The sequence below is a fragment of the Adiantum capillus-veneris genome, chromosome 8 (assembly GCF_014529385.1).
Source record: "Adiantum capillus-veneris isolate H3 chromosome 8, ASM1452938v2, whole genome shotgun sequence".
Taxonomy (NCBI): Eukaryota; Viridiplantae; Streptophyta; class Polypodiopsida; order Polypodiales; family Pteridaceae; genus Adiantum; species Adiantum capillus-veneris.
In genome coordinates, this window is record NC_140938.1 from 113,085,155 (window position 1) to 113,111,493 (window position 26,339).

A 26,339-nucleotide genomic window follows, 5' to 3' on the forward strand; every position below is an offset into this window, starting at 1 on the left:
TGTCAGAGAGAGAGAGAGAGAGAGAGAGAGAGAGAGAGAGAGAGAGAGAGAGAGAGAGGGAGGGAGGGGGTATAGCGGCTTAGTACTTAGGCACCACAAAAGGATGGCGAATCCGCACACCCTTCACACATACACAAGCTCACTCCAAACACAAGACTAGGTGGTGATTCCGCACACCTCACATGGGCAAAACATTGCAAGAAAACATACTCACAAAACCTCAAGCTTTATTTAGAGAATAAGGCGATGAAATGGGGAGCATAGGGTAGGGGAATGAGAAGGGAGAGAGTGGTAGAGCACATGGCGGATAGGTGGGAGTTGATGGCGAAAACTCGCACGAGGGTTATGGCCATCATCCTTCATTTAGTTGCCCTTCATCTTCCATAGCCAAGGGTGTAGAGGTCATGCTCAAGACAAGCATGGTGATTGCGGTGATGGTGATGGTGTGGGTGTGTGTGTGTGCACTAGGAACACACAGTGCATAGTGTGTTCTTTGGTGATGTTGTGTGTGTATTTAGTGTGATGGTGACCCCTCTTTATATAGGGGAGGAGGGGAGAGGAATTTTAGAATTTAGAAATGAAGAAATCATTATCCACATAGGCCATGTGACTGTGGGCCCCACTTGTCTGGCTGTGTGTATATGTGCCAGAACAGCAGTCTCATGAGAGAGAGACTAAGAGAGAGAGATGGATTGATGAAAAAAAGTGAGAGGTGACATGGAGAATAAAGTAATTACAAGAGGGGAGAGAGGGGAGTGTGTTCAGAGGTGAATCTGTGTGTAGATGTGTGTGAACACAAGAAAAATCAGGTAACCACTGGGTGGGGATGGGTCTGTGGGCACCTTTTTCAGTGAAACTGAGTGTGTGTGAGTGTGGGGAAGGTTATTTAGCTACAAGACAAGAGATATGGCGCCCTTTAGAGAGAGAGGGGGGTATTTGGGTCATGGGATATGATAGGAGAGAGAAATAGGGGGTGGGGTATACTATTTTGGAAGATAGGGTAAGTTGCATGTGAGTTAGGGTGCATTATTGGTGAGTTATAATGCATTATTGGTGAGAGGTGGGGTAGATTGAGGGGAGAGAGAAAGGAGAAAGGACAAGGGGAAGAGAGAGGGGGTTGACCTTTTGAGTGGAGGAGAGGAAAAGGGACACACGACGGGGCAACAGTGAAGAAAAAGGAGGCAAGGTGGGGATGGGCTACCCCGTAGGCATGAGGTGGCCTATTTTACCTTTCTTATATATTTACATAATCATACTTTATTTTTTTCTTACTTTTTCCAATGCCTTTTATCACTCCCTCCCTAAGAGGGGGTTTTCATGGGGTGGGGACGAGAGAAGGGGGGTATGGGAGCTTGGCTTGTGAAAAGCCCCCATCATTAGCCCTCCCCTTTTGGCTAGAGGCATTCATGTCTCTAGCTCATCTGTTTGATCATTATCGTCGGAGGTGGGGGCTGATAGTGTGTCCTCATCTGGAATGTCAATTGGTGGAGCTTGGTCAAATCGAAGAAAATAAGGTTTAAGTCGCCAACCATTTACCCTGGTTTTATGAAGTTATCCATCAGCCTCCATAAGCTGGTAGCTTCCATTGGCATACTTTTTCGTGACGATGAAAGGACCTTCCCATCGGAGTAGGAGTTTCTTATCCTTGCGCGTGTCGAAGCGATTGTCGTAGCGGAGCACCAACATTCCTTTCTTCAATTCTTTTTTCCAGAGATGCTCGTTAAAGCTAAGCCGTCTATGCTCTGCTTGTGCTGCATAATAATTTATTGCTTCTTCTCTGTCCAGCTGCAGTCTTTCCAAGTTGATGATGTGATCTCTCAAATGCATGTTGGGCTGTTGAAGCTGGCTTGCCATTACTCTGAGACTTTGTAGTTGCACTTCAATGGGCAAGATTGCTTCCTTACCAAATACTAGATGATACGGTGTGAATCCCAAGGATGTACGAAATGAAGTTCTGTAGGCCCATAAAGCTAGTAGTAGATACTTATCCCAGTCTCCAGGATGATTGTTTACCTGCTTGGTAATAATTTTAGAAACCATTCCATTTACCTTTTCAACTAGGCCATTACATTGAGGGTAATATGGTGAAGAGTGCCTCCTTGTAATGCCCAGTTTCTGCATTAATTCTCCTACCAAGTCTGCTCTGAAACCTGGCCCTCTATCAGAGATGATCTCTAAAGGTGTGCCAAACCTACAGCATATGTGCTCGTAGATAAATTTAGCTACCTCTACCGCTGTGATTCTAGTGGTGGCTATAGCCTCTGCCCATCTAGTCATGTAGTCGACCCCCATGATAATGTAGAATTTTCATGAGTTGGCCCTAGGTAATGGCCCAATGGCATCGATACCCCATTTTTCAAATGGGCCATATGAGAGAATAGGTGTCTGTGGTTCAGGCATAAGTGACCTAGTGCCGGCCTTTTGACACAACTTACACGTTTTGCACCAGTGGTGTACATCACGGTTGAGGCTAGGCCATATGAAGCTTGCCTGCAAGATTTTCCTACTTGTTATGTCTAGGGCAAAGTGACCACCACAAACCCCGTCGTGACAACTAGCAATTACTCCCGTGATTTCCTGAGAGAGAGGGACCTTCCTGAGTATTTGGTCCTTACCCTTACAGTACAAACCATCATTGATGAGTCGATACCTTGTGGCCTTCCACGTCAGCCATTGCTTCTGTCCCTTTGTTAAATCTGATGGGCATTCCCCTGTTTCCAAAAAATGCATGATGTCAGGCAAGGCCTCACTTCCTTGAAATAGAGGGAGCTTTAGTTTTATTGCTCCAACCACCACTTCCTGTAGTCTTTCACTTGCTAGGGCATCTGCTTCTTGGTTTTGAGCCCTTGGGATATGGTGTATTTGAACTTCTTCAAACTTACCCAACAAGGTTTTTACACCACTTAAGTGAGTCCTTAAACTAGGATTCTTGCATGTCCATGCTCCATTTACTTGCCTACCAGAAGTAGAGCATCCCCAAATACATTAAGGCGTTGTACACCTTGTGAGACACACCATTGTAGACCCTTGGTTAGTGCTGTATACTCAGCTTCATTATTAGAATGTGAATCTAACAATTGGCCCAACGAAAATACCTTTGTCCCTTTGTCATCAAAGACCACTATGCCTGCAGCTGCTTTGTCGGACGCTCGCTTGTAGGCTCCATCAAAGTAGAGAGAGTATGCTCCTTCTACCATCGGTGGTACTGGAGGTAATCGGACTTCTCCTTCCTTAGATTGCTTCTCCTTCCCTTCAAAGACTTGGCAGGTCATGAGTCCCCCCAAACTTGCCCTTGTCGTGCTTTCTACCTGTACCGTGTAGTCAAACTCTTGCAGACGAACTAGCCATTTAGTAATTCTAGCAGACACATCCATGTGTTGTACAACATAGGGAAATATTTCATCCATGGTTAGAATCACAAATTGCTTAGGCAGCAAATATGACCTAAACTTTGTAGTTGCAAATCTAAGAGCTAGGACTAAGTGTTCCACATGGGTGAAACCTTTCTCTCCTGCTGTCATCATTCGACTAGAGAAGTAGATTGGCCTCATGAAAGATGTCGTCATATCCTTTTGGAGTAGCACAGCCCCCAATGAGTCATCACCAACACTTGAGGTGACATAGAATTTTTCATCCTACTTAGGTGGTGAGATAGTTGGCAGAGTAGCTAAGACCTCCTTTACCTTGTTGTAGTGATGTTCGCTTTCCTCGTCCCAAGTGAAAGTTGATCTTTGAGTGAGTTGTTGCAGTGGTAGAACAAGTTGTGATAGTAGATGTATGAATCTACTTAAGTACCTCACCTTCTGTAGAAAAGAGACCAGTTGACGTGCGGTCGTTGGTGAAGGTAGGGCTATGAGTGCGGACACCTTACTTGGGTCGACGTTGATACCTCTTGCTGAAATTTCATGGCCTAGTAGAATGACTTTACTCTCCCCAATGTGACATTTATCCACATTTAATTGCCCACCTAGGCTCTACAACCTGGCCAAACCTTCAGTTACCTTTTCTAAATGTGAAATACGAGAGCTATATATACAAAAATCATCAATGAACACTCTTATGGATGTTCCAAAGAACGGTTGAAAAACATATGTGACATATCTTTGGAATGTGGCAGGTGCATTTGTCAGACCAAATGGCATAACCCTGTATGCAAAACAACCCCATGGCGTGATAAAAGTGGTTTTTAGCTGATCTTCCAAGGCTATGCGTATTTGAAAGTATCCTGAATAACCATCACAGACGGTATAGCATTCAAAACCCGCTACTTCATTCAGAATTTCATCCAAGAAAGGGAGAGGAAAGTGGTCTCTCTTTGTAGCTGCATTTAGTGGTTTGTAGTCAACACAGACCCTCCACTTACCATTCTTTTTAGGCGTCACCACTACGGGTGACACCCATTCTGAGTTTTCTACAGGATAGATGAATCCCGCCTCTAGCAGTTTCCTTACCTCGGCCAAGAGTGCCTTTTCTTGTATGACCCCAAGTCGTCATAGCTTTTGCACAACTGGTTTTACCCCTTCCTTCAGCTTAATATGATGTTCCACCACTGTAATGCCTGTGATTCTTTCATAGTTGTCAATGAACAGGTTAGGAAATCCCATCAACATTTGCAAAAAACTATCTTTCTCCTCAAGTGTTAATTCCGTAGACAACATACCCTTCAACCTACTTCCTCCTAGGCCAGCTGATTTTCTCTCCTCTTCATTGGGTTTCCCTTTTGGTGATGGATCACCAGTTGTGCTTACCCTTTGTGGATCCTTCATAATGATACCCATCACATCAATGGAACTATCACTTTCGTCGGTGGATGTGGTCTCCTCCTCAGAAATGGAAGATTCACTAGTGGTTTCATCTGCCGATGTTTCCAGATTCATTTACTTCTGCTTGCCAATCCTCATGTCGTAGTAGATTGTCTCCCCTTTCTTACCGGTCATGCGTAGAAGGCCAGTACCCCAGTCCTGTTTTGCCTTCATGGCCATCAACCATGGCCTTCCCAAAATTAGTGGATAGCCCTCCTCCTTAGTAGGCATTACAAAAACATCTACCTCTACCTCAGTGTTGAAAGCTTTTATTTTCACGGCACTTACCACACCCACACACTTTACTTTTGCGTTTTTTGCCATCTTTGCCTTGCATGGAGAAGGCCTATCAACCTCGAGCCCTAATCGAAGCATCATAGCTTCGCTCATTACACAGATTTGTGCACCTCCATCAATGTAGGTGTTTCCAACCCTCTTTCCTTTTATGTTTATGTCGACAATTGGAAGGATGTCATCCATGTTGCATCCCGAAATTGCTCCGGCTACCTTTGTTTTGGAGCGTCTTGTACTTACCATTTTAGACCATCGTCGCCTTACTTTTGGTGCAAGATGTAGCAGCTGTGGCCATGTAATCTTCGGTCCTTGCTCTGCCACATCCAATGTTAGATCATAGGGCTTAGAACTTTCCCCTAGCTGGAAGTCGGTGATGCCCAATTTTCGTCGTGGCGTGGATGGCCTCTTGCTAGTTTCTCCTCTCATGCTTATCTCATCATCTGATTGTGTAGCTTTCTCCCTCCTAGCTCTTTTCACAGTCATGGCTTCAAGTGGTTCTAAAAAGGTTACCTTCTCCTTACCCTTGTCCCTCTCCTTTGCTCTGGGTGGATCCACTACTACGGCTTTTCCTTTCTCTTCTAGCCTTATGATGTTTACAGGGTGATCAGGTGGTGGGGCTGGTGGAAGAGGTGGGATGGATGCTTGTAGTGGTGTCTGGGGTGGACGTAGAATTTTTGTTGGTGGGGGTGGTGCTCGGGGTGGGGGTGTTCTTTCTCTAGGGGGTGACAATTGGTTCCTCCTACCTCCTCTATTATATTTTGTCGTGGTTTGGGACAGTAGTACATACCGTGACCGTCTTCTCCGCAGTTGTAGCAATGATACTCCCTGTTTTGTCGTCGTGCTCTTCCAGAGTCTTGATCTCTTTCTTGACTCCTCCCTTGCTGTATTAAGTGGACAGACAAATTCTGCAGTTGGTCAGTAATATGGGCCAACATATCTTGTTGGTCATCTCTTACCCCAAGAGCCGGTGGTGGTGGTATGGTGGTTGTCGTAGTTGCTGGTCGACGCGATGTTCCAGCTTCTGTTGACTCGGTTTCTTTGGCTTTCATTCGCAGCTTCTTGTCCTTAAGGCGAGCAATCTCAACGGCTAACTCGTACGTAGCCGGGAATCTACCTTTCACCTTCTCCTTGAGAAGCGGCCATAAGCCATGCGTGAACCGATATTTTTTTAGGAAATTGGGTGCAGCTTCCCCCCTTGCCAGTGACTCAACCCATCGTTCCCACAAATCCACAAATTTGGACTCATAGGTGGCATATTCTAAAAGACCCTCCTGCTTCAAGTCTCTCAACTTGTCCCACAACTTTTCTGAAGTGGTACCTCCCCCAAAGCGCCTCTTAAAAGCGGTTTTTAAGGGTTCCCAGTCATCCTTGGTTGCTTGTGGAAGTGCATTGTACCATGATCTAGCTTCTAGCTTCATGAGATGCTTAAAGATTCTAACCCGGGATTCATCCGTATCTTTGTTTCTCACTACACATGCTACTTCAAAGTCATCTAGGAAGTCTGTTACCAAATCCTCCCCCTTCTTTCCTTTAAATGTTGGAAATGCTACACTTGCCATGATTACTGAGAGAGGGCTAGAAAGACACACTGCTTAACTTGCAAAAGTTTTTTCTTCTTTACAAGGAGGCGTGTATACCCTCTTATACTAGGACATAGATTAAAACTTCAAACGGTACATTGCCTTGTACCAAAGGTAAGACAAATGGTTGATTTGATGCCAGAACCTCAAAAAATTTCTCCCCACCCAGCATGGTGTCAATGACGTGCTGGTAGTGAGCCTTTAGATCCAGTATTACCTTGATTGAGCGTACACGTGTTGGTATGTGTGATCTGTCTTGAGGTAGGTTGTACTGATTCATGTGAAGCTTATAGGTGCTTAGTCACTGTCCAAGCTTGTGGGAGAGGGTGGTGTTCTTTCCTGAAACAAACTCAGTAGATCCCTAGTTTCTCTAGTGAGAGTGTGAGCCAATGATTCCGTTATCTGTCCTGCAGCATCAGGTGCGACTTGAAAACTGACTGTGATAATTACCTCGGTGACTTGAGTTACCCGATTCTCAAAGTAGAATAGTGTTGATTCTCTATTGTGTAGAGCTCATTCCATTTTGTTGTTGTGGGTTGGTTGTAGGTTGCGGACATGGTTTCGACCTTCTCCTTCTTCTTCTTGGCACTTGGCCTATGTATATCCACTGGGTTTGGCGTGTTGGTTGACTCTCCCACTGCAAATCGATTATCGTTACGCCTGGCACTCAAACTTCGATGGAGATGCGGAGTTCATCTGGTTGTGCTTGGAGCTCTTCTTCTTCTGTCGTCCAATTAGCAAATCCTGCTAGCCATTCATCCATTCACAATAGTTTAGGGGTTTCAGTCTTGTAAACTGAAGAGTTTCATGAAAAGATCCTCAGTGGGGGCACCAAATGACGGGAGCAAAGCGAACCCCAAACCCCCGACGGCCTCTAAAACACCGGGGACTGAATGGAGCGCCTCGAGCCTGTCATGGTAAAGCAAACAGGGGCACCACCTAGCTTCAGCGGCTAGGACGCAAACAACGCACCACCATAACAAATTTTTCATCCAAGAGAGATGGATGCTTGGGAGTAATGATGAAGAGGAAAGGGAATGAGATCAAGTGAGAGAGAGAGAGAGAGAGAGAGAGAGAGAGAGAGAGAGAGAGAGGGAGGGGGTATAGCGGCTTAGTACTTAGGCACCACAAAAGGATGGCGAATCCGCACACCCTTCACACATACACAAGCTCACTCCAAACACAAGACTAGGTGGCGATTCCGCACACCTCACATGGGCAAAACATTGCAAGAAAACATACTCACAAAACCTCAAGCTTTATTTAGAGAATAAGGCGATGAAATGGGGAGCATAGGGTAGGGGAATGAGAAGGGAGAGAGTGGTAGAGCACATGGCGGATAGGTGGGAGTTGATGACGAAGACTTGCACGAGGGTTATGGACATCATCCTTCATTTAGTTGCCCTTCATCTTCCATAGCCAAGGGTGTAGAGGTCATGCTCAAGACAAGCATGGTGATTGCGGTGATGGTGATGGTGTGTGTGTGTGTGTGTGTGCACTAGGCACACACAGTGCATAGTGTGTTCTTTGGTGATGTTGTGTGTGTATTTAGTGTGATGGTGACCCCTCTTTATATAGGGGAGGAGGGGGGAGGAATTCTAGAATTTAGAAATGAAGAAATCATTATCTACATAGGCCATGTGACTATGGGCCCCACTTGTCTGGCTGTGTGTATATGTGCCAGAACAGCAGTCTCATGAGAGAGAGACTAAGAGAGAGAGATGGGTTGATGAAAAAAAGTGAGAGGTGACATGGAGAATAAAGTAATTACAAGATGGGAGAGAGGGGAGTGTGTTCAGAGGTGAATCTGTGTGGAGATGTGTATGAACACAAGAAAAATCAGGTAACCACTGGGTGGGGATGGGTCTGTGGGCACCTTTTTCAGTGAAACTGAGTGTGTGTGAGTGTGGGGAAGGTTATTTAGCTACAAGAAAAGAGATATGGCGCCCTTTAGAGAGAGAGAGGGGGATATTTGGGTCATGGGATATGATAGGAGAGAGAAAGAGGGGGTGGGGTTTACTATTTTGGAAGATAGGGCAAGTTGCATGTGAGTTAGGGTGCATTATTGGTGAGTTATAATGCATTATTGGTGAGAGGTGGGGTAGCTTGAGGGGAGAGAGAAAGGAGAAATGACAAGGGGAAGAGAGAGGGGGTTGACCTTTTGAGTGGAGGAGAGGAAAAGGGACACACGGCGGGGCAACAATGAAGAAAAAGGAGGCAAGGTGGGGATGGGCTACCCCGTAGGCATGAGGTGGCCTATTTTACCTTTCTTATATATTTACATAATCATACTTTATTTTTTTCTTACTTTTTCCAATGCCTTTTATCACTCCCTCCCCAAGAGGGGTTTTCATGGGGTGGGGACGAGAGAAGGGGGGTATGGGAGCTTGGCTTGTGAAAAGACCCCATCAACACTCTTTTTTGCTTCCACCTATGCACCTTGAGTGGACTACAAGAGGCAAACCAATGTTCCTTCATGCTACCCTCTCATATTTGCTACCTTTTTAAATTCCATATCTATCAGCAAATAATTTCTTGAGTAGTTTATTAATATTTCGCATGCTAGTAAGTACTCCAATAATACGCTTACTTCCCACTGGGTTTTTTCCCTTTGGTCATCCATGTAGTAAACCGTAATTTAGAACCTCATCATTCTACTTCCCTTGTACATACTTTTCATAAATAAACAGAAGCTTCTCCATTATGCTATTACAATGGACAAATGTAACATCATCTCTCACATCAGACATATTCGGCCCAATCAAGATGCTGCAACAACTTGAACCTCATCAATAAATTCAACTACAAATGAAGACAATCAACACATAAACAACCAATCAAAAACCTTCCGCAACCTCCAAGGACACTTTTCAACAGTGCCCCAAGACGGGCACTAAAATCTAAAGGGGGGAATGTTAACTGAGTCAACGTGAGTTAATAGAAGCTGCTAAAGATCGAAGACATACGGATTCACATCAAAGATCAATACGAAGAAGCACAAAGATTGGAGTTACACATTTTTCACGTTTTCCCAAAATGGTCACGTATTGTAAATTCTTGATTTATTTCAAGCCATTGTAATATCTTAATGTGTTACGGGCTCAATGGGAGTTCCAAGATGTAAAGAACATGTCAGCTAGTGTGCCTAGGGAGCAGATTTAGTAAGTGGTGGAGCCCTAAAGGACTTGGACGAGCAAACATTGCACATTTTTACCCTAGGTATATAAGGCAGTGTGTAAAAGAATTTAGGGTTCTCAAGCTCATTCGTTGAGAGCACTCGTTGGTGAGAGCTCTTGAGGTGTGTGGCTATGGAGTCCTTGAGCTTCTCCTTGCCCATGAGACTTGGTTAACACTAATCAATGATTCATTCTCTCTCACTATGCCTCTGTCTTACTTCTTATGATTGCCTATGATGCTAAGATTAACTAGATCTTAACTAATTAGTGGTTAATCCCTCTCTAATCTTGTGTGATTGCCCTCTTTTGCTTGTGTGTGCATGTAGGTTTGATTGGAGTGTGGTGCTCGATAGATCTATGCGCGTGTGCTTGCGATTAGTGTGTTGCATGATAGGATTAGTATTGTGTGCGTCTTGCAATCGTAGTGTGCGTGATTGGGTTGATTAGAGGTGAAGAGAAGTGGATATGGAGATTGCCCTTCATTGTGGCTTAGCTCCTCAATAGGCTGAGAAGATCACCTGGTAGAGTTAACCATTCGTGTTTCCACGATTAGCTCACTAATTGTGTGAGTGTTTTCATGCCCTAGCCGGGTAGCTCATCCCTCCATATTGACAATTTTGTTGGTCATTGGAGCTATTGCATCGATGGGACCCCCAACAATGACCTTATGGGGAATCCTCTTTCTTAAAGAACTTCCTTTGATTATACTAATATACCCTTCAAAACTCAACTTTCTCTTGAGAAAATTAAATGTTAACATAATTGCATTACTATACAAAACCTTGTACACATACTTTTTTGGATGCTATTTCTCATTTAAATGCATAATCAAGAAAAAATTGTGAGCCTTTTATTAGAGCTTCTTTATTTCAAAAATTTTAATGCCTCTTCAAAAATTACGATTATTTCCAAAAGTCCATAATTTAGCTACATATGATTTATAGCATTTAACTCCATTAAGTAATTCAAGAAAAAGAGTAACTTGAAAATCAAAAGAAGATTATTGTAAAGATTTAGGGATAATTTCACATATTATTCACCAATCATCATACATACTACTTAGATATGTATGATCTCTAGTCACTTACAGTTAAAAAGAGTGCTTTCTACTCTCTCTATACCATATTTCTACGCCATATTAGTTTGGTAATCTACGAAACTTGAAAGAACATTGTAGTTAGTGCTAGTAACTTTGTTAGTTAACAATCAAAATTAATAAGTTGTTCCTTAAAGTAAGAGGAATTCTTGCTTAGGAAACATAAGAGCTTAAATATGAATTATCTTAGAGTAAAAGTATTATGATGTGAAATTGCATGAAGGCGTTGAGAAAAAAATACCTTGGTGTGTGTGTGTAGAGTCTTCTTCTTGCTTTGAAGGCGAAAGTGAGATAGTCAATCTTACAATTCTTAATATACTAAAGACTTATGTTACAAAATTAGATCAATGCTCTCAATGGGAAAAGCACTTACCTCTTGTAGAGTATGCATACATTAATACTATCCGTACTTCTATGGAAAAAGAACCTTTTGGAATAATTGAAGAAAGACCTAAAAGTCCCTTGCTACTTCAAGTACATGGGAAGATCTTTGATGCCGATGAGTATAGCAGTGACCTACAAGAATCTTTTCAAAATAACAAGGAGGCTATGTCCATCTCTCAAAAAAGGCAAAAAGTTGATGCTCACAAGCACATAAGGGACTTAACGTTTAAAGAAAATGATTAGTTCTTACTTAAGTTTCCCAAGGCTAAAATGACGAACAAAAATCCTACGGGATGAACTTAAATAATCGCACAGAGAAGCAAGAAAGGAAAATCAAAGGCTTTCACGTTGAAGGTGATGAACTTTACTTTGGTAATTGTCTTTGTATTCCAAATCAAGGTGGAATCAAACTTTAGATATTACAGGAAGCTCATGGGATACCTATAGCAGGACATCCAAGATACATTAAGACTTACTCTATTGTAAGAAAGAGTTTCTTTTGGCCAGGACTAAAGCGCGATGTGTTGAACTATGTTACAAGATGTTTAACATGCCAAGGTATTAAAGCTGAACGATTTCGATACCCGGGTAAGCTTCAACCAATTGATGATCCACAAATAAACTGGGAATGCATATCCATGGATTTCATTACAGGACTTCCTACATCTCTGGGATATGACTCTATTTTTGTGGTTGTTCATATGCTTACAAAAATGATCCATTTATTTCCAGCCAAGACAACATTTATGGCTAGGGATATAGCTCAGGTCTTCATGAAAGGTGTTTTCATGTATCACGGTTTACCTCGACAGATTATTTCTGATTGTGATGCTGACGAAGGAAATTTGGAATGGCGGCCTCTACACCAAAACAAACTCCATTGCGCCACAAGGGAAATGAGATGAGGGCACCACCTAGTCTTGGAAGCGTGGACTAGGACCGCTACGCAAAGAGAGAGAGAGAGAGAGAGAGAGAGAGAGAGAGAGAGAGAGAGAGAGAGCTATCACTATGAATGAAGCATTAACCTTAGTGTGTGTACAAGGAATGGATAACTTCAAGCACTCCCAACACAAATAGCATGTAGATTACTAAACATCAACTCAAGAATTAGCCAAAATCACATCAAGCACTCTCACACACACATAAAAGATCTCTCTTAATTAACATAAGTAAGAGGAGGGGAGGTTACTATCATAAAACAATTTGCACTCTATAATGTGCAAAGAATGGAGTGAATGAATGAGCTTTATGGGCTCATGATGAGTGATACAAAGACTCAATGAGGTTGAGGGAGACTTGAAATTACAAAGGGGGGGGGGGGGGGGGGGGGGGGGGGGGGGGGGGCGCTTTATATAGGCAATAGAGTGATTAGGAGTGAGGTGAAGATCCAAGTGCAATTTGTACAAATGAAGCTTGATTAGGGACATTCTACCAATGAAGAAGCTCCTTCCAAGTGATTTGTTGACCAATTTGAAACTAATTGGCTCCATCATCACTTGTGTTGTCTTCACTCCTTCCTCCATAGCTTAAGTCCAAGAGCTTCCTTATTTTAAAATGTAAAGAATCTACATAAAATCAATGCATATCTAGTAATAATAGGAAGGGGTTGAATGACAACTTATGAATTACAACAAGATTAAGCATGATTTGAGAGGTGATTAGAAGAGGAATTTGTGATGGTTTTATGAGCTTGAGAGAGAGGAGGAAGGAGGGGAGGGTGAGGAGACTAATGGCTGATTTTAGAGAAGGACTCAATGTGGAAAAGGAAGGGTGTGTGTGTAAAGGTAGAGGGGGTGGTCTCCACCACAGTTGGAAAAACTGGCGTCTGCCATTTTGGCCATATCTCCTAGATCGTAGATGCAAAAATTATAAAAAACATATAGTCAGAATCTCCAGCTCATCAGCTACAACTTTGATGAAGAAAACGTTTCTTGGATCGGAGTGGACGTATTTTTAAAAAATCCAGCAAAATCATGTGTCTGTTTTCTTCCTTCACCAAGTCTTCCACCTGGGTCCCATCTGTTTGAATCATCATATGGCTCCAAATCCATGATGATATGAGCCCTCATGACCCTTGAATCATGGGTGTATGGCTCCACAACATCATATCTTTTCTTTTCACATTTACATATTTTCCCTTCCTCTTACCATTAGGTTCTACCTTTCACCTCCTGTGAATTAGTCAAGGAAAAATTCTCATCAAGTCATTTTTTTTTTGAATTTTTCCAAGAGGTCGATCTCACTCTTTCTTTTATTGTAAACCTCTAGAAGCAAGGAAAACCAACAAAATATAGTAAACAAAAAATTTGTGATAGGCTCGGATCATAGCCCCCCCAAACCTGGCTAAAGGTATTTATGCCTCTAGCCTACTTTCTTTGATCTTGGGTTGACCTTATTCTGATGTGATAAGGCTTTAGACGCCATCCATTTGTCCTGGTCTTGTGCACTTTACCATCAATGTCTTGAAGTCTGTAAGAGCCATTTTTGAACTTTTTAGTGACCAAGAACGGGCCTTCCCATCGAAAAAGAAACTTTCCATCCTTACGAGTGTCGAAGCGATTGTCATATCGAAGCACCAGAGATCCCTTTTTGATGTCTTTAGATGCTAGCTTTTTGTTGAACTTTTCTCTGCGCTTCTCTGCTTCTTGAGAGTAGTGGTTGATGGCTTCTTCACGATCCAATTGCAGCCTCTCTAGATCCATGATCCTTTGATGTACTTTCTCCTTTTGAGAGCCTACCTGGCTACCCAATATTCGAAGACTTGTCAACTTCACTTCAATGGGCAAAAGCGCCTCCTTTCCATAAACCAAATGAAAGGGTGTGTACCCTAATGCGGTTTTGAAGGAGGTTCTATAGGCCCATAGAGCTCCATTCAGGTGTTTGTCCCAATCTTGGCGCCTGGCATGTACCTGTTGGGTGAGAATTTTGCAAATGATTCCATTTACCTTTTCCACAAAGCCATTGCACTGAGGGTAGTAATGAGTAGAGAGTTGATGCTGAATATTTAGCTTCTGCATGAGTTCTCCTACCAAGTCTGCTCTAAACCCTGGTCCTCTATCAAATAGTATTTCAAGAGGGGTGCCAAACCGGCAACAGATGTGGTCAAAGATGAACTGACTCACATCCTTAGCAGTAATTCTATTGGTTGGCATAGCCTCAACCCATCTAGTCATGTAGTCTACTCCCATAATGATGTACTCTTTACTTGACTGAGTGCGTGGTAGAGGCCCTACGACATCAATTCCCCAGTTCTCAAAGGGCCCATATACCTTTATTGGGTTCAGAGGTTCAGCTATGAGCCATCGTGGTCCTGCTTTCTGACATTCATCACATGTTTGACACCAGTATTTGACATCACGATGAAGACTTGGCCAAGTAAACCCAGCTTGTAGAACCTTTCTACTAGTGATGTTGTGTGCAAAGTTTCCTCCGCACACATCATCGTGACAAGCTTTTAAAATCTCTTCAATTTCACTCTTCAAAGGCACTCTCCTAAGCACACCATCCTTACCAAGACAATACAAATTATCATTTACTATGCGAAACCTGGTAGCCTTCCTAGCTAACCATCGCCTTTCCCCTGCATTCATGTGTTTAGGAGCCTCTCCTTGCTCCAGAAGGTGCATAATATCTTCTAAGTCCTCCTTTCCTTGCTGAAGTGGAAGTTGGATGGACACTGCTCCCACTATCGACTCATTTAACTTCGATGATGCTAGGTGGTTTGCATCCTTGTTCTAGTCTCTTGGCACATGATGTACTTGTGTCTCCCTAAATCTCCTCATAAGAGCTTTGGCTTCTCTCATTTTAGTAGAGAGACTGGCATTTTTGCAAGCCCATGTACCTTGCATTTGCCTTACCAAAAGCATGGAGTCACCAAAAGCATTTAATCTCTCAATTGAATTATCCAGGCACCAACAAAGGCCATGAATTAGAGCTTGATATTTTGCTTCATTGTTGGAGTGGACATCTTCTAGAGTGATCCCTTCACCATGGATCCTCTCTCCCAATGGAGATAAGACCACGATGCTTGCAGGTGCCTTATCCTTGGTTCTCTTGTATGCTCCATCAAAGTAGAGGCTATAAGCATTGACCAGAGAATCTAGAGCTGGAGGTGGTGGAAGTTCCTTTCTCTTCAAATGGAAAACTTTTTCATAGAACTTGTTTGTTAAAATGTCGGCTAATCATGCTCGAGTTGTTCTTCCAACCTGTATTGTATAATCAAACTCTTGAAGTCGCACCACCCACTTTTGCTATTTTGTGAGAGATTTCCATATGTTGTAGTGCATAGGGAAACATATCCTTCACAGTGATAATTACAAACCTCTTTGGTAGCAAGTATGGCCGAAATTTGGTTACCGCAAACATGAGGGCTAACACTAGATGTTCCATTAGGGTGTAGGCCTTCTCTGTGTTTTCCATGAGGCATCTAGCAAAATACACAGGCCTCATAAAGGATGTTTTTGGATCTTTTTGTAGGAGGGCAGCACCAATGGCCTCTTCTCCCACACTAGGGTTTACAAAGAATGTTTCTTCCCAACAAGGTTGAAGGATTACAGGGAGTGACCCTAACATTTTTTTTATCTCTCTAAAATGCCCATCACTTTCTTCACTCCAAACAAGCGTCTCTCGACGGGTCAGTTGTTGTAGAGGAAATATCACTTGGGAGAGTAAGTGTATGAATCTACTCAAATATCTTAGCTTTTGCAAGAAAGAGATTAATTGTTTGATGGAAGTTGGGGAAGGTAGTTTTAGCAATGTTTCTATCTTTTCAGGATCTACCTCGATTCCATCAATGGACACTACATGACCCAATAGTGTAACCTTGCTTTCCCCAATGTGACACTTGTCCTTGTTTAGTTGTCCACCCAGCTTAGCTAAACGAGTAAATCCTTCATCAATCTTGCCGAGATGCATACTTTTGGAGCTGTAAATACAAAAGTCATCTATGAAAACCCTTATGGACTTACCAAAGTAAGGTTGGAAGACCATATTCATGAATCGTTGAAAGGTGGCTGGAGCGTTGGTGAGACCAAAAGGCATGACTCGAAATGCAAAACAGCCCCATGGTGTGATGAAAGTAGTCTTTTTCTGGTCCTCCTCTGCAATACATATTTGAAAGTAGCCGGAGTAGCCATCACACACTGTGTATCGCTCATGGCCTGCTACTTCATTTAGAATCTCATCTTGAAATGGGAGAGGGAAGTGGTCCCTTTTTGTTGCAGCATTTAGTGGCTTGTAATCCACGCACACACGCCATTTACCATTCTTCTTCGGCCTCACCACTACTGGGGAGACCCATTCTGAATCTTCTACTGGGTATATGAATCCTGCTTCTAAGAGTCTCTTCACCTCGGACAATAGTGCATTTTGTTGCACGACTCCTAATCTTCTTAGTTTTTGTACTACTGGCTTGCTCCCTTCTTTTAGATGGATATGATGCTTCACTGCAGTGACACCTGTAATGTGAGTGTAATCAGAAATAAACAATGATGCATGCTTCTTGAGAACATTTACATAACGCTCCCTTTCTTCTTCCTTTATATCCTTGGATAACATCTTCTCTAGGCTGGCATCCCACACATTCTCCATTTGGATCCTTGGGTTGTCTTCTTATGAGGTAGTTTCCTTTATGGTGACGCCCATGACTTCGAGAGTGCTATCACTCTCTTCACTTGAACTCTCTTCCTCGTCCATGGATGAGGAGCATCCACTTGAGCTCCACTCATCAGCTGACGTCTCTAGTTCAAGGTTCTCTTGTCACCCATTCTTCAAGTTATAAACCACCTTCCGACTATGGCCACCCACACGAGGCCTCAACTCCAAATCTCCTGTTGCCGTCTTGCCTAGCTCCTATACCCATGAGCCAAGGTTGTTCTAAAATAAGGGGGTATCCTTCTCCCTTCACTGGCATCACATAAGTATCAACCTCTGTAGTGATTCCAAAAACAGAAACTCTCAAAGCTTTCACTACACCCACACAAGTGACAGAGACATTATTGGCTATTTTTTCCCTAAAGTTTGATGATTCCATTACCTCTAAACCCAATTGATGCATTAGCTTTTTTGTCATGACACAAACCTCTGCTCCACTGTCAATGTAAGTTTTTGGAATCCGTTGTCCCTTGATTTGAGCCTCCACCAAAGGCACTATATCCTTGAGACCATAGGCTTTGATTACACTTACTAGCTTACTTCGCTTTGCCCTTGTGCTCACCATTTTTGACCACTGTCGTCGCAGCTTTGGGGAGATATGAAGTAGTTGTGGCCAAGTAATCTTTGGTCCTTGAGAACTCACATCAGCTGTCAAGTCATAAGGTTGTGTCCGAGATCCCATAGGGAAATCAGAGATGTCAATTTGAGACCTAGTACGGGTCTTTCTCTTCTTGGCTTCATCTTTAGTTGCCCGAGATGTACTTGCTTCATTGCTTGCATCTTCGCTTGTTTCTTTACTTACTTCATCTTGGACACGCACACGCTTGATAGGCATTGTAGCCACTTCATCTATCTTCATCTTCCCTTTAACTATTTCTTCCTGGTTGCTTCTGCCCTTGACGACCTCCTCCATCCTTATGATGCTCACATTTGGTTGAGTAGCAGGGGCTTGAGCCTGAGCACGAGGTGGCTGCAAAATTTGAGGTTGCGGTTGCTCTTGTGCTTGAGCTCTAGCATGGGGAGGACTTACTTGTTGTCGAGGACCTCTGACAGGGTATTCATATCTTCTGGGATGAGGGCAATTATACATGCCGTGGACATTTTCCCCACAATTGTAACACAACATTTCCCTTGCTTGACGTCGCATTGGTGGCCGATTCCCACCATTCCCCTCAATAGGCCTTCTTGCACCCTGCACAAGATTTACTCTCAAACCCTCTAGCTGGTTTGTGAGATTGTTTATTTGTTGGAGCATATCTTCTTGTTGACCTCTATTGAGGCCTGGTGCATTAGGCACATTTGGAGGTATGTGAGAAGCTTCTATAGTTGTGATATTGCCTCCCAAAGATAGCTGGCCAGCTTGGGTTTGATAGAGAATCTTTCGATTCTTTTCCCTGGCAATTCTTAAGGCATCTTCAAAAGTATTTGGAAATTTTCTCTTTACCTTCTTCCTTAGCAAGGGGTACAAACCTGAGATAAATTGATCCTTTTGGAGGCAAATGGGAGCTCGCTCACCAGGGTTAAGTGAGTCTGACCATTGCCCCCAAAGTTTCAGAAAACCTTCCTCATAGGTTGCATAACCGTGAGGGTCAACTTGATGAAGGGCCAGAAGCTGTTGCCATAGTTCTTCTGCCGAATTGGCTTGTTGAAATCTTCATAGGAAAGCCGCCTTCAATCCCTCCCATTCAGCTCTTTGGGTTGGATCTAGAGCCTGGAACCATACACTAGCTTCTTCTTTGAGCACCAAAGGAAAAGCTCTCAATTTCAATGCTTCGTCATCCCTCCCAGAGACAAGGAAAGCCATCTCCAAGTTATCCAAAAAATCCCCAGCATTTTCTCCACTACGCCCAAAAAAATTAGGGAAAGCCATGATAAAATGGGTTGCCTTCCTCTCAATACAGCACACAGATGAAAACGTCTAGGCCCAAATCATATCTTATTAAGGGTAGAATAAATGGATTGATAGATGCATTAATCTCAGCTAGACGATGAGGGCCTAGTAAATTCCCTATGATGTTTTGGAACCTAAGCTTTGTGCTAGTTATTATATGCACCGTTTGTCTAGCAAGAGGTTGGAAAGGTCCATATAAATCCCTATGATTCATGGAGTATGCTTAAAACAAGATGAAGATGTGAACATCAAAAGATACATTATACTCCAAAATAGGAAATATTATAGGGTCAGGGGACAACAATATCTCTCTCAACCTCTCAGCTCCAAAATAGAAGACCAATCTTTGTTGGAAAAAAATCTTTCTATCAATGCGCACATTCACCCTAATATTCTGAACTGATTGAAAGTTGTAGAAAATGGGATTATTCATTGGTGCATTAAATACAAACTTCCATGAAGCACTTCATTGAAGTTCAGCTCTCTTGGATCCCACCATTTGAGAGATGCAAAGAATTTGCTCACCAGTGATTAGCTTTGGTGTGACCATCTTCAGCTTTGTAGAGTTCATAGGGTTCAATGGCTACCTTCTCAACCACCTTGAGCCTTCTTGCTAGTAGTAGTTGGAGTGCATCACCATATGTAGCCTCTTGCCAATACCGCACCCCATTGATGTGTAGCTCCCCCTCCAAAAACTTGTTAATACCCGAGTTTGAGAGTGCTTTCACCACCTGAAGTCGAGGCTTCAAAGGAAGTGTCTTCACACTAGCCACGAAGCACTCAATACAATGCTTTGACCTAGGGACTTGATGACTACAAGATTTTCCTTGAAGTAAAGAAGGGCGTATGTAGTTAACTCTCTTTACCTGCATACGTGCCGTTTGTCGATAAAGACGCTTCTTTTCTCGAGATTCTTGGGGAGACCATATTGGAAGTCTTAGGGAATTTGATGGACCTTCCTTCATAGGATTGACAGAGCGCTGCTTGAGAACTCCTCCGTGGGGGCACCAATTTATGCCGAAGGAAATTTGGAATGGCGGCCTCTACACCAAAACAAACTCCATTGCGCCACAAGGGAAATAAGATGAGGGCACCACCTAGTCTTGGAAGCGTGGACTAGGACCGCTACGCAAAGAGAGAGAGAGAGAGAGAGAGAGAGAGAGAGAGAGAGAGAGAGAGAGAGAGAGAGAGAGCTATCACTATGAATGAAGCATTAACCTTAGTGTGTGTACAAGGAATGGATAACTTCAAGCACTCCCAACACAAATAGCATGTAGATTACTAAACATCAACTCAAGAATTAGCCAAAATCACATCAAGCACTCTCACACACACATAAAAGATCTCTCTTAATTAACATAAGTAAGAGGAGGGGAGGTTACTATCATAAAACAATTTGCACTCTATAATGTGCAAAGAATGGAGTGAATGAATGAGCTTTATGGGCTCATGATGAGTGATACAAAGACTCAATGAGGTTGAGGGAGACTTGAAATTACAAAGGGGGGGGGGGGGGGGGGGAAGGGGGGGCTCTTTATATAGGCAATAGAGTGATTAGGAGTGAGGTGAAGATCCAAGTGCAATTTGTACAAATGAAGCTTGATTAGGGACATTCTACCAATGAAGAAGCTCCTTCCAAGTGATTTGTTGACCAATTTGCAACTAATTGGCTCCATCATCACTTGTGTTGTCTTCACTCCTTCTTCCATAGCTTGAGTCCAAGAGCTTCCTTATTTTAAAATGTAAAGAATCTACATAAAATCAATGCATATCTAGTAATAATAGGAAGGGGTTGAATGACAACTTATGAATTACAACAAGATTAAGCATGATTTGAGAGGTGATTAGAAGAGAAATTTGTGATGGTTTTATGAGCTTGAGAGAGAGGAGGAAGGAGGGGAGGGTGAGGAGACTAATGGCTGATTTTAGAGAAGGAATCAATGTAGAAAAGGAAGGGTGTGTGTGTAAATGTAGAGGGGGTGGTCTCCACCACAGTTGGAAAAGCTGGCGTCCGCCATTTCGGCCATATCTCCTAGACCGTAGATGCAAAAATTATAAAAAACATATGGTCAGAATCTCCAGATCATCAACTACAACTTTGATGAAGAAAACGTTTCTTGGATCGGAGTGGACGTATTTTTAAAAATTCCAGCAAAATCATGTGTTTGTTTTCTTCCTTCACCAAGTCTTCCACCTGGGTCCCATCTGTTTGAATCATCATATGGCTCCAAAGCCATGATAATATGAGCCCCTCATGACCCTTGAATCATGGGTGTATGGCTCCACAAACACATCATATCTTTTCTTTTCACATTTACATATTTTCCCTTCCCCTTACCATTAGGTTCTACCTTTCACCTCCTGTGAATTAGTCAAGGAAAAATTCCCTTCAAGTCTTTTTTTTTTGAATTTTTCCAAGAGGTTGTTCTCACTCTTTCTTTTATTGTAAATCTCTAGAAGCAAGGAAAACCAACAAAATATAGTAAACAAAAAATTTGTGATAGGCTCGGATCAATGCAAAGTTCACTTCAAATTTTTGGAAAGCCTTATTCTCGAATCTGAGCTACGAGAACCCAGTTAACCTTTAGTACTGCTTCTCATCCTCAAACTGATGGACAGACAAAAAGGACAAATCAAATCATTGAAGACATGTTAAGAGCTTATTTTATGCTTGAGAAGAGTAAATGGACTAGATATTTATATTTGGTTGAATTTGTGTATAATTCATCATTCCAACTCTCAATTGGAATGTTTCCTTTTCAAGCATTTAACGGACAAGAGTGTCTTACTCCACTCAAATGGACAGACCCTCTCATACGAATTCAAGCATCCAAAGAAATGTTGGATGAAATAATACAATTATAAAACTGATCTTATACAGCAGTATATTAAGACTGCTCAAGATAGAATAAAGAGATATGTTGATTCAAAACGATCTGCGAGACTTTTTGAAGAAGGCGATATGGTATTTTTGAGAGTAAAATCCAAACGTAGTTCTTTATCAATGGGTAAGTGTAAGAAGCTAAGTGCTAGATATTGTGGACCTTTTGTAATCATAGAGCGGATTAATGATCAAGCTTAAGGACTCTTGTTGCCACCACACATAAAGGTACATGATGTTTTTACGTCAGCTTACTCAAGAAGTATGTACCTGATCCGCAACATATTCTTGATGATTCTCTATTATCTACATCTACTGAAGGAACTTTTGAAGTATACCCCGAAGTAATACTTCACAGTAGAATCAAGCCTCTGCGTACTCGGACCATTATTGAACACCTCGTTAAATGGTCAATGTATCCTCAGGAAGATGTCACTTGGGAACGTGATGATGTAATGAGACTAAATTATCTAGATTTCATGTCGAGGTGTGGATACTTTGAATTTTTCAAGTGTGAGAGGATGTAAGATCCCCAAATTTTGGGTCTCTTCTAGAAATAAGAAAAATAGCTTTCAATATCTATTTTGCCAAATTTTGACTTAAGATGCTTGATTGACAGTATTGGAAGGTTCTAAAGTAAAAAGCAAGGTCGTTTCCATGTTCCAATAGGTTAGACGAACGTTTGGTTCAGTTTTGAAAAAATCTACTATTTAACTTTTTCATGCTTTTAAGTGCTTTTTATGCTTTTAAGCAAGGTTGGATCCTTAATCTACGTGTTCCAGGGAAGCTCTGGATCAATTTTCTAAAAATCTATTTTTGAGAGCTTTTCACTCTATTTTTCGCTTTTCTTGAATTTTAGTGCTTTTTAGTGAAAAGCGAGTTCTCTTTCTTATTCCAATGGACAAGGAAAATAAGAATTTTAGTGCTTTTTACTAAAAATCAAGTCCACTTTCTTATTTCAATGCCGTCTGTTGCGTCTACTACCGCAAGGCTATACGTATCTATTATACGAAGTGGTGCAAGCTCTTCATCACCATCTCCATAAGCTCTTCTCTCTCTTTCTCTCTCTCTCTCTCTCTCTCTCTCAGGACACTCTCTCTCTACTTGCTTATTATCTTCTCTCTCGTTTCACGGTGTACGCGCTCTCCGGAAGCTTTCGTCGCGGATACCTCTACGTAGCTCTCATCACCGCTCTCTTGCGGCAAAGCAAGAAGCCTTTCAACAGTCCCTAATTGATTCTAAAGTACGGTGAGAAGCTCTAAACTCCATAGCCATCATCTCTCTCTCTCTCTCTACGTCGTTATTCTGAGTAGTCACCCTCTCGGTGATTGTTTTTTCGCACACGAGTGTATGTATGGATCAACCAAGTATATACAAATTTTCCCCATGATTATTTCATCCTATTTAACACGTTGATTTATGCACATGATGCGTTTATAGTCACGTGCGTGCATAAAAAGCGCTTTTTGTTTCACGTCATAGAGACGGTAGGAGCATTGTTTTGGTCATAAATCGCAAACCGTTATGAATCAACCCGAACCCTTTAGAACACATATATAAAAGATCATTTAGAACATTTTCTCTCTTAGGTGTCATGTGAAAAACACGCACGAGCTAAGAGATATGGTCAAAAAATAGCTTGCTGCCCACTGCACAACCAAAATGTTTGGCTCCAAGCTCCTTGGAGAACCACTATATAGATTCATCGGATGGGAAAACCCACTTAACCAATTGAAAAGGTTGATGAAACTTGATGATAAATGAATTAAGCTTTGCGTTATCACCTCGGAAATGTGAGATATTAATGCTCTATAATGAGTTTTACCTACACACGTAGGGGTGCTACCAAGGGGGGATACCATATGACGTCATGAGTTAACTGAGTTGTTTTTATACGTTTTATGGTTTGTTTGGGTGAGTTGATTTCAACTATTAGATGGCCATAAACTTATGTGAGAGTGTATGGTTAAACATCCGAACCGCATAGGCAGATATGATTAAAGTGGCTTTCTTTTGGGATTACCGTTTGTTGTGTGAGTACCATATGGGTGAAGTGATGTGATAGAGTGATAGTATATATTATGGATCGGAGCTTGATGCATTGGTTTGAGTTCAAATACTTTCATTTGCATGTTTTTTGCATGCTCCCGAAAATACCAAAAAGTTGTTTTTTGCATATGTGTGGAGTTATGGTTTATGGTTGACCTAAAGGTCCGACATTACAAGTTTCAACAAATTGTACCACATCTTTATACATTCCCTTCCGCCAATATCAATCTTTGATTTTAGCAAAAGTGGCCCAAACTCGCCTGTGACCTGTCCACAATGACTCGAGAAACTCTTTAAGTACCTAGATTGGTGTTACCCTATCACAAACCACTTGTTGAGGGGCTCCTCTTCGCTTCTTTGGATGTCTCCATAGAAGCCCATCCTATAAAAAATATCCATAAGCCTTATTACCGATTTGTTTAAACTCTTGATCAGTCCAGTCATCCTGCTTCTTTAGTGTACTCAAATATTTTCCAATCAGTAACCGTTCACCATCATAATTTTCCTCTGCAAAGGACTGTAGTGCACAAACCATACTTTTACATTGTCATGCATTTTTGTAGAGGTAAAAAACCTCAAGCCCACTTTTTTGAAAACATAGTCTCCTCATCCTTAAATCTGGACCTGGACAACATGTCAACTACCAGCTACATGCCTTCGAGTGTTCTTCTTTCCAAAAAAAAATTTGTTCCTTTCTGAGCAATTGGTATAACACCTCTGCAACATGTGAAAAATGTGGTAAGCAAATCAAGTAAAAAACACATGCACCTAAAAATCTTCACACTTCTGTAATCAAATTGCATGTCTCTTTCATTCTTTGAATAGAATCACTTTGACAGGACTGGGTCTTCTACCAGATGGTCCACATAAGTGCCCCACAATCAAGACTTATTTTACCCCAAAAATAGACTTTTTTCCTGAGAGTGTAGGTTGATCTCTCTAAGCCTTGATAATATCCTGTCACAATCAACAATACGGTTAGCCACAAACTGTCTCCTCCCCCTCTTATCTTTAGCTTCATCTTTTTCACCCTCTTCGCACCCTTTTATCAACACATCGTCAATAAAAAGCATGGTAACCTGAGGAATGAAATCCCACAACGCTTTATTCATCCCATTCATCATGTGAGCAACTAAATTAGTTGCTCCCTGCTGCAAGGTACACATTCTTACTAATCCCAAAGGAGTACGCATGGTTGTTAAATCCCTATTTTCCATAGCTAGTTGAAACTGATCATAGACTGAATACAAGTACCCCATGGAATAGATGGATCTTCTTGCAAAAGCCTCTGCAAAATCATCAACCACTAGACCTGTTCCCACATTTTTGATAATTACCTTGTTTAACGGCTGCATATCCTATATGAACCTCAATGTACCATTCTTCTTGGGAACCGTAAACCACCTATTAGAGTAAGGAGCACAAGAGGCCTCCAAAATTCCCATCTTAATCTTATCATTCAACAAATCAACCAACTTAGAAAGATGAGCCTTTGGAACCGGAATAGGCCGTAAATTCCAAGGCAAGTGCGAAACAATAAATATCACCATGGGAGCTACAACACTACGATCAACACAACCAATCTCACCTGGTTGGAGAGCACAAGCCTTCCCATGCTCCTTTAACATTTCTCAAAAACACTCTATATCTTATCGATTCAAAAAATCTACATCACCAATCTTTAACTCCTATAGAGTTTCTTCAGTAAATGAGTGCCCAATTTTCCCTGGATCTCAGAGGATAGGTTGCTGAGATGCTTTCTCCATAACTATATCACTCTCTTTTGGCAACGGAATGGACATTGGTCTAACTTCTTTTCCACTGTTTTGTATTTTGTATTCACTTGTACCTCTTCTGCATCCAACTCTTCTTTGAATTGCAAAATAAAATTATACATGCTAAGAGAGTTACCTTAACCCTATTTATCCCAGCTTGATCATTAGATTTCATGATTATATCCAACTCTCCCATTGTATCCACAAACACGTATTCTTCAAAAATACGTGAAATGGCTTCAAGAAAAAATCCTGAAAACCCCTCTTCTATTTGAACTCTTTCGTCCATTTTGGTAATGGATGATCTCTTAAGGTATCCCTGTTCCTAGTATGATCCACACAAACAATTAGAAGCTAAACTTCTTTCTTATCATCATGAATTTTGATTCTAGCATACACGGATCCATCATCCAGAAGCTTGGTTTCCATCCTCTCCGCCGTAATGTAAGGATGCCCTAAGATGATTGGATATGTAGAGTGATCTTGTGCGAATTTTTTCTTTTCATCACTTACATCCCCTATGGTTATTTTAACATTAGTGCATGCACCATACAAATCCCTTGATTGTGCATTGGCAGCTTCGATACGCCACCCATGCTCCACATCAACATGCCACTTTCCTTTCAAGAACAAGCTCTTTGACATAAGGTTGACTTCTGATCCATGATCTACCAATGCAACAACCGGCTCTTCTGAATCACTTACCTTTACCAAAGTTTCAGTAGTAGCCCTGGCCCAATGATTTTGTGTAAAACGGCT

The 26,339-nt window shown here is 41.9% G+C and overlaps 1 protein-coding gene across 1 annotated transcript; it reads right to left on the minus strand.

Annotated features, from left to right (window-relative positions):
• Positions 1 to 24,698: 24,698 nt before the first annotated feature.
• LOC147452788 (uncharacterized) lies at positions 24,699 to 25,869 on the minus strand. Its single transcript, XM_086519298.1, has 3 exons — positions 25,717 to 25,869; positions 25,184 to 25,424; positions 24,699 to 25,117 (listed from the first exon to the last, which is right to left on the minus strand). The coding sequence occupies exons 1-3, from the start codon at positions 25,867 to 25,869 to the stop codon at positions 24,699 to 24,701; spliced, it is 813 nt and encodes a 270-aa protein (XP_086375424.1).
• Positions 25,870 to 26,339: the final 470 nt, after the last annotated feature.